Source organism: Chanodichthys erythropterus, chromosome 9, assembly GCF_024489055.1.
Source record: "Chanodichthys erythropterus isolate Z2021 chromosome 9, ASM2448905v1, whole genome shotgun sequence".
Taxonomy (NCBI): domain Eukaryota; kingdom Metazoa; phylum Chordata; class Actinopteri; order Cypriniformes; family Xenocyprididae; genus Chanodichthys; species Chanodichthys erythropterus.
The window spans coordinates 13601254-13616129 of record NC_090229.1 but is presented as its reverse complement, the minus strand read 5'-3'; the positions used below and the strand labels follow the sequence as shown (position 1 = coordinate 13616129).

Below are 14876 nucleotides of genomic sequence, written 5' to 3'. Positions count from 1 at the left end.
AACGCGTCATCCCTGGGGCACTCTATAAACAAAGTTATTAATCTTAGATAGACAGTTATATGAAAAGTGATGCAACAACATGTTCCATAACTGACTAGAAAAGATTAAAAGTTAAGAGATATAGGCCCAGTTTCACAGACAAGGTTTAGATTAAACCAGGATTAGGTCTTATTTCAATTATGATATTTTATAAACTGCCTTAGGCTAATTAGAAAAAAAATCATTACTGGTGTGAATCTTGAGAAAAAAGGCAGTAACATATTTTAAGATATATCAGAGCAAGTTTATTTCAGTTTAAACAGCTTAAACATGCATTTTAAGCCTACATAAAAGTTTAACATAAGTTTAAATACGTTTAAACAAGTTTAAATCTGGTCTGTGAAACCGGCCAATTCATGAGAATCAATAAATCATAGTACTCGTCTGGTAATTAAACGGCTAGCTACCTACCTAAGTAATAAGCTGACTTGTTCATATTCAATAAACACTCTTCCAACAAAAAAACAACAAAAACATAACTCACTTGGCGCTGCTATGTATTCTCCTGATCGGCCATTTTATTACCCTTTTCAGCAAGCCATCTCTGAATTATGGCATATTGTAACGCTGGGTTGTTTTGCGCAAGTGAGCCATCTGCGCATAGAGAGCACTTAGCGTGGGTATCAGGAGAGAAATCAACTGAAACGTTGCATATGCGAAAGAGAACATCCGCGCACATCCAATAACTTCTTTTAAATTTCGTTCGCTCGAAACACCTTTTTATTTGCGAGACGAACATTTCTCTGCAAAACTCAGTTCACGCGCAAAATATGATCTTGCACGCGCAGAATTGTGGCAGAAATTGAATTCCATAGGCGCAGCTAGGCGCAACTCAAACAAGCCTATCGTCAAAGGCTCAGGAATGGGTAAGTTTTTATAAGGTGTGAATCACCTCAATTACTCAGGTACTTCAGCCTCGTCAGCACTATATGGTCTATAAGATTTAAAATCACATTATGAATATGAATATATTAAGTGAACGTGAATAAACAGCTCAGGACTTGCATGATGGCGGCGGAACTTCCTGCTCATGACTAATAATCGCCTAGGTCAGCTGTATTATCCCGTAGCTCGTTCAGTATTGCTTTTGCGCCACAAACACAGCTGTCAAAATCACTATAGCAAGTTACCGAACGCGCAAAAATATACTCAAATGAAGCCGCGCAATATCCGCGACAGGTGATTCGCAGTTACTGTTCGTGCGCAGTTTGTTATTTACAGCAATTACAGCAATTTTAGGCCTTGGAAGTAATGATATGTATAATTTTGTAAATTAATTTGTTTGTGTTTTTCATATATTTTCTCTTCAGGTATCTCCAGGGATCACTGGCACAAGCGCCGTAAAACCGGAGGAAAAAGAAAGCCTTACCATAAGAAACGAAAGTATGAACTGGGTCGCCCTCCTGCAAACACGAAGGTGCGAGACTTAAGTTGACGCGCATCAAAGACTATAATTACATTTTTAGCTTCATGTGATGATATATGCGTCATTATATATGGATTTGTTTTGCGGACTGTAGATATGCAGCCTTCATTACAAAGTGGTCTTATACAATATGTTGTTAACAACAGTATAAAAATAAATAATTGTAATAATTATTTGGAAACTTTTTAGATCGGTTCCCGCCGTATTCACACAGTGCGCGTGCGGGGAGGCAATAAGAAATACCGCGCGCTGAGACTGGACAGCGGGAACTATTCCTGGGGCTCTGAGTGTGAGTGCACATCTCTGTTCATCAGAAAATCTTTTTCTTTCTTTCTTTCTTTCTTTCTTTCTTTCTTTCTTTCTTTCTTTCTTTCTTTCTTTCTTTCTTTCTTTCTTTCTTTCTTTCTTTCTTTCTTTCTTTCTTTCTTTCTATTAGGTGTCCTTACAGTGTACTTATTGTGTTCATATGAAGACTTAAAATGCAAAAGCCTCAAAGTAGGCTACGTCTGAAAATTTCTTATAAAATGAGCATTTTTGTCAAGGTTGTATGTTTATGTTCAGTTATTTCACTTTAATGGCAATGAAAAGGACCTATTAATTGCCATTAAAGTGAAATTACTGAACCTAAACATACGAGCTTGATAAAAAAAAAGAAGCTCATTTTAGAATAAATTTTCAGACGGCACTTACTGTAGAGGCTTTTGCATCTTAAGTTTTCATATTGTATTGCAAAACACATTTGCTGCTATTGAGGTGGGATACAGGTAAAGTTAGTGGCAGGTTTCGGTAGCTTTACAAATGTCTTGGTAACTAGTATTTTTATTTGTTGTCAGGAGTCTGGGTTGGTGTGTCAGTGCATTTAGAAGTATTAAAACCATGAGGTGCCTTTAGACTGAGATCATGGAAGTGGTGCCTGGAAATTTTCTCATAAATTTTGTGTGAAGTCTCTGATGTAACACATTACTGTTTAACAAAACAGTTTGCTTGAGCAGGGAAAACTGTTGAGTTGACCTGTTCTTAAAAGTCTGACTCTTGGGTTGTATGGACATTTTTCAGTTTTTACACATGGTATTCATCATGCAATGTGAATTATTTATTCTCTGTGGCCAAATCTAAACATGACTTTGGTAAAATCCTACTCTGGAGGTTCTCTGGCTTTTTTCTTCTTTTTTGCCTCAAAGTACATCTAATATATATATATATTTGCCACTTGTTTGCCACCTGATGTCACCTGTTGGAGTTTGGGTTCCTTGCTGCTGTTGCCTTTGGCTTGCTTAGTTGGGGACACTTGACATTTGACTTGACATTTGATATTCAACAGTGCTTTGATCTGCCTTCATTGACACAATTCTTGAAGAGCTGCTGTACAGCAAAAATTATGTACCAGTTATCAATGTAAAGCTGCTTTGATACAATCTGCATATAAATAAAGGTGACTTGACTATTGTCACTCTAAAACTCACAGGTTGTACTCGCAAAACCAGAATCATTGACGTTGTGTACAATGCCTCCAACAATGAGCTTGTGAGAACCAAAACCCTGGTGAAGAACTGCGTTGTTCTGGTGGACAGCACACCGTTCAGGCAGTGGTATGAAGCTCACTACATCCTTCCTCTGGGCCGCAAGAAAGGGGCGAAGCTGGTAGGCTTTAATTTCATAGCTCACATTATAAATAGATGAGTGTATCTATTATTAGAGATTCAGGCATCTCAGCCTCATGGACTGTCTGCAAAAATGACAAGAGCTTTTCCAAAACCACCAGCTCCTATTTTATATTTACACTGTTGCAACAATGCAAACTTTTCGAGGAGCTTGTAACTGCATTGGTGTTTTATGTCGATATAAGCAACAGAGCTGAGCAGAGTTCAACATTATGCGTATGTGCATACCAAATCAAAATACTGCAGACGCTTTCTAGCATCCATTTTACCTGAACATTCCCAATGCAGAAATATTTTCATAACGACATGAATGGAATGGAAGAAATGCCTGTGATCAGCGTGATTGATATTCAAAATAGTAAATAAGTGCTGCTTTGTTTATGGTTTGTGTATCTGCAGTCATTTTTTTGGTTTTTCTTTTTGAATGATGAATATAGACTATTGATATAGACAGTTATTTCCTTACATGCAGCAGGAGCGTTCTGCAGGTACTAGAAGAAAGTTGCCTGTAATCTTTTTGGTGCATTCAAACGCAGCTTTTTGTCTGAGATGCAGCCGACGCGAGGCGACAACACAGTCGGCTTTCATTGCTGCTGGTTCTTTTATGCTGGCTTGGTGCGTCACAGCCTTAAAGGGTTAGTTCACCCAAAAATGAAAATACGGTCTTTAATTACTCACCCTCTTGTCGTTCCACACTCGTAAGACCTTCGTTCATCTTCAGAACACAAATAAAGATATTTTTGGGTAAAATCCAATGGCTCAGTGAGCCCTGCATTGTCAGCAAGATGATTAACACTTTCAAATGCCCAGAAAGCTACTAAAGACGTATTTAAAGCAGTTCATGTGACTACAGTGGTTCAACCTTAATGTTATGAAGCGCCAAAAAATAAATAAATAAAGACTTCAACAATATCTAGTGATGGGCAATTACAAAACACTGCTTCATGAAGCTTCGAAGCTTTACGAATCTTTTGTTTTAAATCAGAGCGTGCGTGTATCAAACTGCCAAAGTCACACCCCCCAGTGGTGAACCGTTTCAAAACACTAATGATGTAACAAAGCCTCGTTTGCGAAGCTTCATGAAGCAGTGTTTTGAAATCGCCCATCACTAAATATTGTTGAATAAAGTCTTTATTTATTTATTTATTTTGACATGAATATGTCTTTAGTAGCTTTCTAGGCATTCTAAGTGTTAATTATCTTGCTGGCAAGAAAGACCTCACTGAGCCATCGAATTTTATCAAAAATATCTTAATTTGTGTTCCGAAGATGAACGAAGGTCTTACAGGTTTGGAACAACATGAGGGTGAGACATTAATGACAGAATTTTCATTTTTAGGTGAACTAACCCTTTAACAGACCGGCAGCGTTTTAATCAATGTCAATGTAAGCGCACTATTAGACTAAACACATTAGAGGTGGGTTAATATGGGATCTTAAACTAGAATAAATAAATATTCTTTTCAAATTTAGCTCTAATATTCAGATATACAATTAAAGACCAGGGCCTTAATCCAACAATCCACACCATATACAACATCAGAATCTTTCCCGGATAAACCTTGTTGAAGATTTTAACTGCATAAACAGAAATGGGAGATAACTAAGTATGTAGATGAGTTGCCTTTGTAAATGTACATATGCATCTTCATCCCTCAGACACCAGAAGAGGAGGAGATGTTGAACAAGAAACGGTCAAAGAAGGTTCAGAAGAAGATTAATGGCCGCAGGAAGAAGAGCAAGATTAGCAGTTTGCTGGAGGATCAGTTCCTGCAGGGAAAGCTTCTCGGTGAGTTTACCACACTTTTTACATTTGAGACACTTTGAGACATTCACAATCATCTCCATTTTCTTAAACTGATCAATGGCAAACAGTTGTTTTTTCAACAGCACACATCCGCAACAATCCGTTCAATCCATAATCCAAAGCAAATAATCATAACGTGTCCTCATCAAATGATTTAGTAATGTCACAGGATGTTCTCATTTTATGATCATTTGAGGCATGTCCCATTAGAACAAGAAACAAGAAACTGCTCTCTCGTGCTCATTTGACATCTTTTCATGTCGTACAAAACCAGTGGTCTCAGTCAAAGCCAAATCTTTGTTTAATTAGTAAAAGAGTTACAGTGCTTCTGTCTAAGTTTGCTTTTTAATGGTCTGCTTCCTCAGCCTGTATTGCGTCCAGGCCCGGCCAGTGCGGCAGAGCAGACGGATACATCTTGGAAGGGAAAGAGCTGGAGTTCTACCTCCGGAAGATCAAAGCCAAGAAAGGCAAATAGACTCAAGCAATATAACCAGGGCTATTATTCGGGTCACCAGTGTGAATGATTATTTCCTAATCGGCTACTTCACTGAAATATTGAAATGTATTGCACTTACAGGCACCCAAGTACGGTCACTTTATCCCTTCATGTTACTATTCAATATTACTAACTACTATTTATTGGTTTGCTTTGTTTATATATATATATATATATATATATATATATATATATATATATATATATATATATATATATATATATATATATATATATATATATGTGTTTATATATTTGAACTCTTTAGCTCATCTTTTGAGAGTCCAATTTAAATTTATCTAAACTAAATTTTGTACATGTACAATAAAGTGATTCAGTCTTGAATGTGTATCTTAGGAGCACAAGAGTAGAGTCCTGATTACATGAAACAATAAAATGATACCATCTCAGGCTTTAAGGTTGCTGTATTGCCTCATTTACTTTTTATATTTAGTAAATATTTGCAACAAGTGTACGTTGTGACATTTTCTGTGATGAATGATCCTCATCCTCTCCAAAAGGGGGCAGACTTCCCCTAACAATAGTCTGCAATAGTTTTTTTTTTTTTCCTGCTCAGTCCATCATATGTTTGAGACTAGTTTCTAATAAACTTAAGAAGTTTAGGGAACATATGCACATCATTTGCAAAATGTCTTGCTATTTGAGTCCCCAGTATATTTTAAAGTATTTAAACAGAATTTAATGATATTCAGTGTAACACCATGTTTGATTAGTCAAGCTCTCAACATAATTACCACACCGAACGCACAATGATGAGCATTAGACTGTAATATTCAAGAGTCATTTATTTTCTGAGAGTGAGAGATTGACATCATTATTAATATTAAACAAACTGTACATTTTATACATACGTTTAAAGTTCGGTAGATATTAAAGCCATCAACCATTACAAAATAAAGAACTCTGTTTATCTGGGATGATGACAACCAAATGACAAAGTAATACAAACATTTGCAAACATTCACTGACAAAACACAGCAACACTAAATAATTGTTTCCAACACAACAGCCAACAAATCAGAAAAAGAGCTCTGAGAGGGAAATGTGGAACTCATCATTGATGAGCTGTGGTGGTTCTGAAGTTTCTATCAAACTGTTCCAAAGTCACAATTGGATCAGAGCTGACCAGCTGGATTTATTAAGACCTGTGATGCCGTGATGACGACAAGGGAGTATCTCATGAGACTTTGAACATATCTTTCAAAACACTGGGGAAAAAAGCACAATTTCATAACATCCCACAAATAAACACACTCAACAACACAGAGACCTCATTATTTAACCTTCATTGTAATGGAATAGCAGCTTTTTGGGTCGTCGAAGAAGCAGATAATATTTCAGTCCAATGAGGTGATTCAACAATGCATTTTAAGGACATTTAAAGACAAAAAAAAGCAGATTTTGGAGAAGAACAGAACCTTTGACAGGTTGAAACTGCGTTGATGGAGAAAAAAAAAGAATAAAAAAGACTGTTTGGTCTGAAAGAAGACATTTGTGTTGATGGCCAACAGAATGACCCGATTCTACGTCTCGGTGTACACTGAAGACATTTGGCTCAAACCACGATCGAAGCCGCCCACCTGAAAGAAAACATTTTCCTCTGTGCCCGGAGAGAACTGGCAACCCGACCCTATGATGTCTGGGACCAAGCTGAAACCTTTGCATTAAGAAAAAGGGAACATGTGGAAAAATGTGTTATACTTTCATTAAACACATAAGAAAAATGTGCACAAATTGTCCTATTAGATAATCACTAAAACTACCCCTAAAAAGTGCATATTAGTACTTTATGCATAGTAAGTACATATAGGTACTAATTATACTACTAATATAGACCCTTGAAGGGTATGCTATTAAAAATAAAGGTTCTAAAAGGGTTTTTTTGCAGTGATGCCATAGAACAATTTTGGGTTTCCAAAGAACCTTTAATAATCTAAAGAACCTTTTTCCACTATAAAGAATGTTTTGTGGGATGATAAAAGGTCTTCATGGAGCCATCAATGCCAAAAAAAGAACCTTTATTTTTAAGAGTGTTGATAAGGTAGGGTACTGCCCAATTTTTGTACATTTTAAATACTCTGGTTTAATATCAAGAATAATTTTAGGGTAGTGACACTGGAGACAAATGGTTGAGTAACATGGGAAAGAATAACACTATAAGATGACTACTTGCCAAGGCTTTCTGAAAAGTATCGTAAGCTTACGTAGACTGAACCATTACCATCAGTTCACAATTCTTTTGAGAAACCATGTTGCCTATTACTAATCCTGAAATGAATCTCTGGTGTGCTAATGGATTATAGTTGACAATATCAGTTGTGCTTCATTTTTGACCCGTGCTGGCAAAATGAGTCGGAATGTGCACAGGCTAATTTCGAGCTACAGGCAAAACAAGTGAAAAATGTCAATTTTGGTTGAAATTGAGGTTGAGGTTTTCACAAAAATGAGTTCATTAAGCCATCACCTAGCAATCCCAATGCTCCAAATAGCAATTAAACATCTAAAAGTATCTTTATTTGTACGTTTTCTGAGAGGACTACCTTTACTTTGACCATGAAAAATGCTGTTTTTGGCTTCCCCTCAGCATAAGTAAAGCACAGCATTCCAACTTTGTGAATATTCATAGCGAATTCCTGATGGCATGAGTCTGAACCAATTAAAATGTAATTTGTGAAACTGCTGATGTGAACAAAACGATTTTACTCGCACTGACTGACAGATCCGGAGCGCGCGCATAAAGACGCCTTGGTGAGTATTCACTCAAACATTACCTGTTATGTCTTAAGTGAACGTTTGGTTAACTGTTGGGGACAAAAATCTGATGTGTAACATTGTATTAGATCCGTTTGGTACAGTAGGTCTTAATATATAGGCTGTCTGTTTCATTAATGTTAATCAAACAATTGTGGAATCATGGAAAAAAAGTTGAATATATATGTTTTTTCCTATAAATATGGGTTTTGGCTTGGTTTGTTCCATATTTGGTGGTATTACCAGGGATTTTAAGGTATTTTAATGTTTTGGAACCTTCAGAAAACTTTAACTCGATTTTTCTTAAAACTGACTTTGTTGACTCTATCGACTTCAAAAAGGTGTAGCTCATTTTTTAATAAAGAATAACAATAAGAGAATAACTTATAGCAATCATTTTTTAAATTTTGCTCATTGAGAGTCATTTTTCCAGCAGTGTCACATTTTATTGTGATAAGGCATAATAATAAATGGAGGTAAAAGTGCAGTCACATTTAGCGTTGTTCTGCCAATTTGGTGCCAAAGGTGAAATCGTCATTTCATTAGTGACTTCTTTGTGATCTATGCTTTATACATTACTGCACAGTTGACAATAGAAAATGGGCCTTTTTTGCCCAAGATATTTCACCAAAATACCTGTGGAAGAGGTGCTGGTGGAACAGCTCATGTGGAAGCCATTGTGTGGGTTTGTGTTGAAGCTGTGAGACTCTGCAGGTTGATGACCGCCGCTGATGGACTGGTCCATTCTGTAGCTGTCGCCAAAATGGAAACAGCTCTGGAAGTTGCCACGGTAATCTGTGCACAAACACCCAAAAACAATACATAAGCATCTGAATGAAATGTCATTCAATTGTGGCTTTAGATTTCAAACTTAAAATAGCTCTTTAACGGTATAGCAAAAGCCACAGACAGCCTGTATTCCTTTTTCTATTTTTGGGCTTTTCCCTCTTTCTCCGAGTTTGCTTCCAGAATTGTTCAACAAGTAGTCTTGCTCAGATGGGGGTCTTGGATTTGAGGTGGTACACACATGTACATCTGCGTCCTGACAGGGAAGTCGAGCGTTTCTTCTTCAGAGCAGTTCTTTTGACAGACAGCTTAGCCGTTTTGGACTGGGTGGTTTTAGAGCAAAAAGCTTCCTCTTATGGTTCCAGGCATCTCTTTCAGCCCACATGTTCTGGGCAACACAGAGCACTGCAGAGACTATGCCAGTTCTCATACTGATATGGCTCTCTCTGACATGAAATACTCATGAGCTGATATTTTAAACTAGTATATTTCAATAGATCAGGTGTAAAGACAGGAGATGGGCGGTGTGAGTGCTACTTGCTTAGAGTCACCATGATTTCATATTGATTTAATTAAGTTATCTGTGCACATCATTTTAAAGGTGCCCTAGATTCAAAAATTGAATTTACCTCTGGCATAGTTGAATAACAAGAGTTCAGTACATGTAAAAGACATACACTGAGTCTCAAACTCCATTGTTTCCTCCTTCTTATATAAATCTCATTTGTTTAAAAGACCTCCGAAGAACAGGCGAATCTCAACATAACACCGACTGTTACGTAACAGTCGGGATCATTAATATGTACGCCCCCAATATTTGCATATGCCAGCTCATGTTCAAGGCATTACACAAGGGCAGGCAGTATTAACGTCTGGATCTGTGCACAGCTGAATCATCAGACTAGGTAAGCAAGCAAGGACAACAGCGAAAAATGGCAGATGGAGCAATAATAACTGACATGATCCATGATATCATGATATTTTTAGTGGTGTTTGTAAATTGTCTTTCTAAATGTTTCGTTAGCATGTTGCTAATGTACTGTTAAATGTGGTTAAAGTTACCATCATTTCTTACTGTAGACTGTCATTATTTTCATTATTAAACACTTGCAGTCTGTATAATTCATAAACACAACTTCATTCTTTATTAATCTCTCCAATAGTGTGTAATGTCAGCTTTAGCCACGGAGCACTATCAAACTCATTCAGAATCAATGTAAACATCCAAATAAACACTATACCTACGCGATTAGACATGTTGCATGACGAACACTTTGTAAAGATCCATTTTGAGGGTTATATTAGCTGTGTGAATTTTTTTTATGTTGTTTAAGGCAAGCACGAGCTCTTGGGGCGTGGAGCACCAGATTTAAAGGGGCCGCACACCTTGAATCGGCGCATTTATAATGATGCCCTAAAATAGGCAGTTAAAAAAATTAATAAAAAAAACAACAACTATGGGGTATTTTGAGCTGAAACTTCACAGACACATTCAGGGGACACCTTAGACTTATATTACGTCTTTTAAAAACATGTTCTTCGGCACCTTTAACCATTTAAAGTCTACTATCTCATTTGATACGCACATTTCTAAATCCTCTAAATTATCAACATGATCAAAACCTTTTGTACACATTCTTCAGTTGCACTTTATTTCAGTGGTTCACTAACTCTTATTGGAGTATTAGTAAACTGTCAGGTTAAGGTTAGGTGTTAGTAGAATAAGTTGACATGTAGATGCAAAATTAGATAGTCTACTAACACTATAATGGGAGTTAGTATGACATGTATTGGCAAGGTTACTTATAGTTGCTAGAATGTCTGGTAACACTTTAGTATAGGGAACATGTATTCACTATTAACTATGACTTTTCTCTCAATAAACTCCTAATTTACTGCTTATTAATAGTAAGTTAGTTGTTAAGTTTAGGTATTGGGTAGGATTAAGAATGTTGAATAAGGTCATGCAGAATAAGGCATTAATATGTGCTTAATAATCACTAATAAACAGCCAATATTCTAGTAATATGCATGCTAATAAGCAACTAGTTAAAAGACCCTAAAATAAAGTGTTACCATCGATATAGTGTTACCCAGTCTTCTACAATCCTTCTCTCATCTGATTGATAATTTATACTTTTTCAGCAAGTAAAAGGCCTTTTAGTTTAATTCTAATAAGATTCCCGTTCAGGTTGTGGTACATGTGTCTTTTTGCAGTGAAATCTTTACTGATTCATATAAAGTAAATGTAAGAATAACTTTTATATTGTTAGTAATATTTCAAGATGAACACTTATTGGACTGAAACAGCTTAGGTTTACTTGATTATCCATGGATGATTAAAAAACAAAAAAAAATCATGTTAAAGTGCATCAAAAGCCATGTTTCCACCGCAGGAACTTTCCCCAGCATCTACGGACTTTGGGGTGGTACTCGGTGTGTTTTGACCACAGGGACCAGGGTCTAAATGAAGTTTCGGGTAAAAATGTCCCCCTCAGAAAGCCCCTGCTCGCAAGGTAGTACTTTTTCAAAGTTCAGGAACTTTTGGGGGTGGGACTTGGATGCTGAACATGCTGATTGGTTGACTCCATGCAGTAGTTTATTTCAAACACCATTTTTAAAACTCTGTTGCAGTGCGTGCAGTAAGAGTGGTTTGCTATTCGATGGACTGATGGCTTTATTAAGCTATGCGGAGGACGAAATCCAGCAGGAACTGGAAAGTCGCGCGCAGTCCTACGTCACTGGACTAATCTTCATGGTACTTTAGACCGCAATGGAAATTCAGACAGCAACAGGTCTAGGGGGAAAAACGTTCCTGGGACAAATTGTTCCAGGTAATTTTGGTGGAAACGCAGCTAAATATGATCCATCAGGCTTTTGAGGAACTTTTATTTGAACATCTCTTAATCATCATTGTATTGCATTGCAATATGTTTTGCACCCACAATAAAAACTACAGAGCTAGTAGCATTTAAATATCATCTTACAAAGACACATTACTGGGTGATATAGAGCGACAACCAACATTCATATGCATTTTATGTAAGTTGCCTGCAATACTGTTATTAATAACTCATTGATTTACATTTGGCCTAAATTGGCCATATTAAAAACTACACCACATTGCATATTTTTGGCTCAATTTGGGCCTCTGAATAAAACTGAGGTGTTTTTCCTCCTCTAATATGAGCTCTATATTCTCTACAGTATATCATATTATATGAGCCATAAAAGCCTGATGTATCAAATATTATACTCAAAAAAAAAAAAAAAAAAATCTTTTTAAAGTCTTTTTAGACTTTGTCGAAAGGTTCAATAAAGTGCTGGACTTTTAATCACATTAAAAGTCCAGCACTTTTTTTTTTTTGGATCAAACAATCTCTGAAAATGACACAGAATGTCTCGTACCCTCACTTGACGGCAGGTTGTGGAAGGTGGCATAGGGTTTATGATGAGTGTGGAGGTGTTGCTGGTTGGAAGAGGAGTTCTGTTGCTTCTCTAGTGTTGGTGGAGGAGATGTAGCAGCCTTTAGCAGACTGATCCCTGGAGACAGCAAAGCTCCAGATAACCTGGAAGACAGAGAGTGAACGCTAACTATTAAGATTAATGGTGGAAGATAAGCAGGCCAAAAAATATACCATTAAATTTAATATGGAGTATACAACTTTTTATTACAAGAGTCTTCTGAATGTTAAAAGTAACTTTAGAGCCTCACCCCATCTTACCTTTAACCCTGAGAAAGATCTGAAAGGATTACCTCAGAAAAAGAGTCACATAGCCTCAAGTGAAACATTATTTATTTATTTTATTCATTTATTTTTTATTTACTCTAACATGCTTCATCCTATTCCAATTCTTGTTATAATGGAAAGTCGTGAGCCTGGTTTTGATTGAGTACAAGCCTGTTCTTCACTCCAGATGCCACTTCTCCATAACATGCCCCTGACTTACTGTACACTGTGATGGCTCTGGGGAAGTTATGATAGCTTGTTCATGCTTGCACACAATGGAACAAATAAAGGCTTTGTTAGTGCCATTAGATGCAGCTGTCACAAGCAAGTCTTCAAATATGCAAAACCGAGTTGCAGCGAAACACGGAGTGCCAACCAACAGCCCTGTGAAGCCGTTCCTGTCCCCCTAAGTCAAGGCCCTCTGCCTTTAGTGCACACATCAAAGAGTCATATTCTGAATTTAAGAAATGAACGGAGAACAAAAACAAACTCACATAATTGCCTTTTTAAACAGAAGTATAACAAACAGATGCCCATCATGATACAGTTATGAAGAGATATTATGAGGACATACACAGCTGTAATGAGAGACATGGAGGAACAGAGGAAATTAAAAAATTAATGCACTTTACTGCCCTGTTCGTTCTTGCTAACGATATATGAGATCAGTATTTAGAAATACAACCCCAATTCCAGAAAAGTAAAATGCAATATAATCAAGAATCTGTGATTTGTTCATTTTTATGAACCTTTATTTAACTGACAAAAGTACTAAGAAAAAAAATTAAATGTTTTCAATGGCCATATTAATTGTATTTTGTAAATATAAACAATTTTGATGGTTGCATCACACTCCAAAAAAGTTGGGACCGAGGCTAAATGAAAGTGAAAAGGTTTGGTTCTGGTTCTGGTTTTGAAACCAGATGTGTTTGGGTATAAAAGGAGTATCCACCAAAGGCACAGTCTTTGCAAGCAAAGATGGGTCATGGCTCACTACTTTGTGCCAAATTTCATCAGAGAATTGTCAAACTATTGAAAAATCACATTATTTAGGTCTTTCACCATCTATCATACATAACATTGTGAAAAGATTCAGGGAATCAAGAGAAATCTCAGTCCGTGTAGGGCAAGGCAGGAAACTTCTGTTGAATGTGCGTGACCCTTCAAGCTCTCCGATGGCAGTGCATGAGAAACCATCATGCTACTGTGTTAAATATAGTCACATGGGCTCGGAAGCACTTTGAAAAACCGTTGTCACTTAACATAGTCTGCTGCTGCATCAAGAAATGCAACTTGAATCTCTGTTACGCAAGGAGAAAGCTATACACAATTTCTATGCAGAGATGCATAGAGATGTGTGCTGTGGTAAGACAAGTCCATGTTTCAGCATGTTTTTTGGGAAATAAGGACATCGAGTTCTCAGTCCCAAAGAAAAAAGGGACTCTTCAGACGTTCATCAGCGATAGGTGCCAAAGCAAACATCTGTCATGGTATGGGGGTGCATCAGTGTAAACGGCATGGGTGACTTGCACATGTGTGAAGGTACTATTGACGTGAAGCCATATATTGGGATAGTACAGAGACGTATACTGACATCAAGATGACATCTTTCCTGGGAAGCAAGACAAGGCCAGACCTCATTCTGCACATGCTTCATCAGAGTGGTTTCATAGACACACTACAGTGGATGTGCTTGGCCAGTCTGCAGTCCAGATCCGTCTCTTATTGAAAATGTATGTTTATTCATGTTTCAAAAACATGAAAAAGAGAATCAGACAAAGACGACCACGGACTGTTGAGCAGCTGTCTTCTCTTGACGAGATTGGGCAAAAATTCCACTTGCAAAACTGCAACAATTACTATCCTCAATACCCAAATGAGGGAAAAGGAAAAGGAAAGGTGATGTGACACAGTGGTAAACATGCCTCGGTCACATCTTTTTTTTGCAGTGTATTGCAGCCATCAAAATCAAAATTTGTTTAAATGCGCCAGTGAAAACATTGAAAATATTTTCCTTGTACTTTTATCTGTTAAATAAAGGTTAAAGAGAATTAATAAATCACAGATTCTTAATTATAATTTAATTTACATAATTTACTCACCCTCAAGCCATCCTCGGTGTACAGTATATGACTTCCTTCTTAGTTATATTAAAAAA

At 36.9% G+C, this 14876-nt stretch overlaps 2 protein-coding genes across 2 annotated transcripts in view; one reads left to right on the top strand and one right to left on the bottom strand.

Annotated features, from left to right (window-relative positions):
* Positions 1-819: 819 nt before the first annotated feature.
* Positions 820-5617, top strand: rps8b (ribosomal protein S8b). The gene is made up of 6 exons (XM_067394653.1): positions 820-905; positions 1350-1456; positions 1655-1754; positions 2931-3106; positions 4786-4915; positions 5299-5617. The coding sequence occupies exons 1-6, from the start codon at positions 902-904 to the stop codon at positions 5406-5408; spliced, it is 627 nt and encodes a 208-aa protein (XP_067250754.1). The 5' UTR covers positions 820-901; the 3' UTR covers positions 5409-5617.
* A 683-nt stretch (positions 5618-6300) lies between these two features.
* The window catches only part of LOC137026312 (zinc finger protein GLIS1), a 98221-nt gene continuing 89645 nt past the window's right edge, over positions 6301-14876 (bottom strand). Inside the window, exons 9-11 of the mRNA XM_067393603.1 lie at positions 12396-12556; positions 8838-8996; positions 6301-7107 (exon numbers count right to left, since the gene is read on the bottom strand). Of these exons, the coding sequence (XP_067249704.1) occupies positions 6974-7107; positions 8838-8996; positions 12396-12556 (454 nt within the window). The 3' untranslated portion in view covers positions 6301-6973. The remainder of the gene's footprint in view (positions 7108-8837; positions 8997-12395; positions 12557-14876) is intronic.

Bases quoted from the DNA above. Each gene is read 5' to 3' on its own strand.
- rps8b (XM_067394653.1), top strand. The intron at 1,755-2,930 runs GTGAGTGCACAT...TAAAACTCACAG, and splicing joins CTATTCCTGGGGCTCTGAGT to GTTGTACTCGCAAAACCAGA. The intron at 4,916-5,298 runs GTGAGTTTACCA...CTGCTTCCTCAG, and splicing joins CCTGCAGGGAAAGCTTCTCG to CCTGTATTGCGTCCAGGCCC.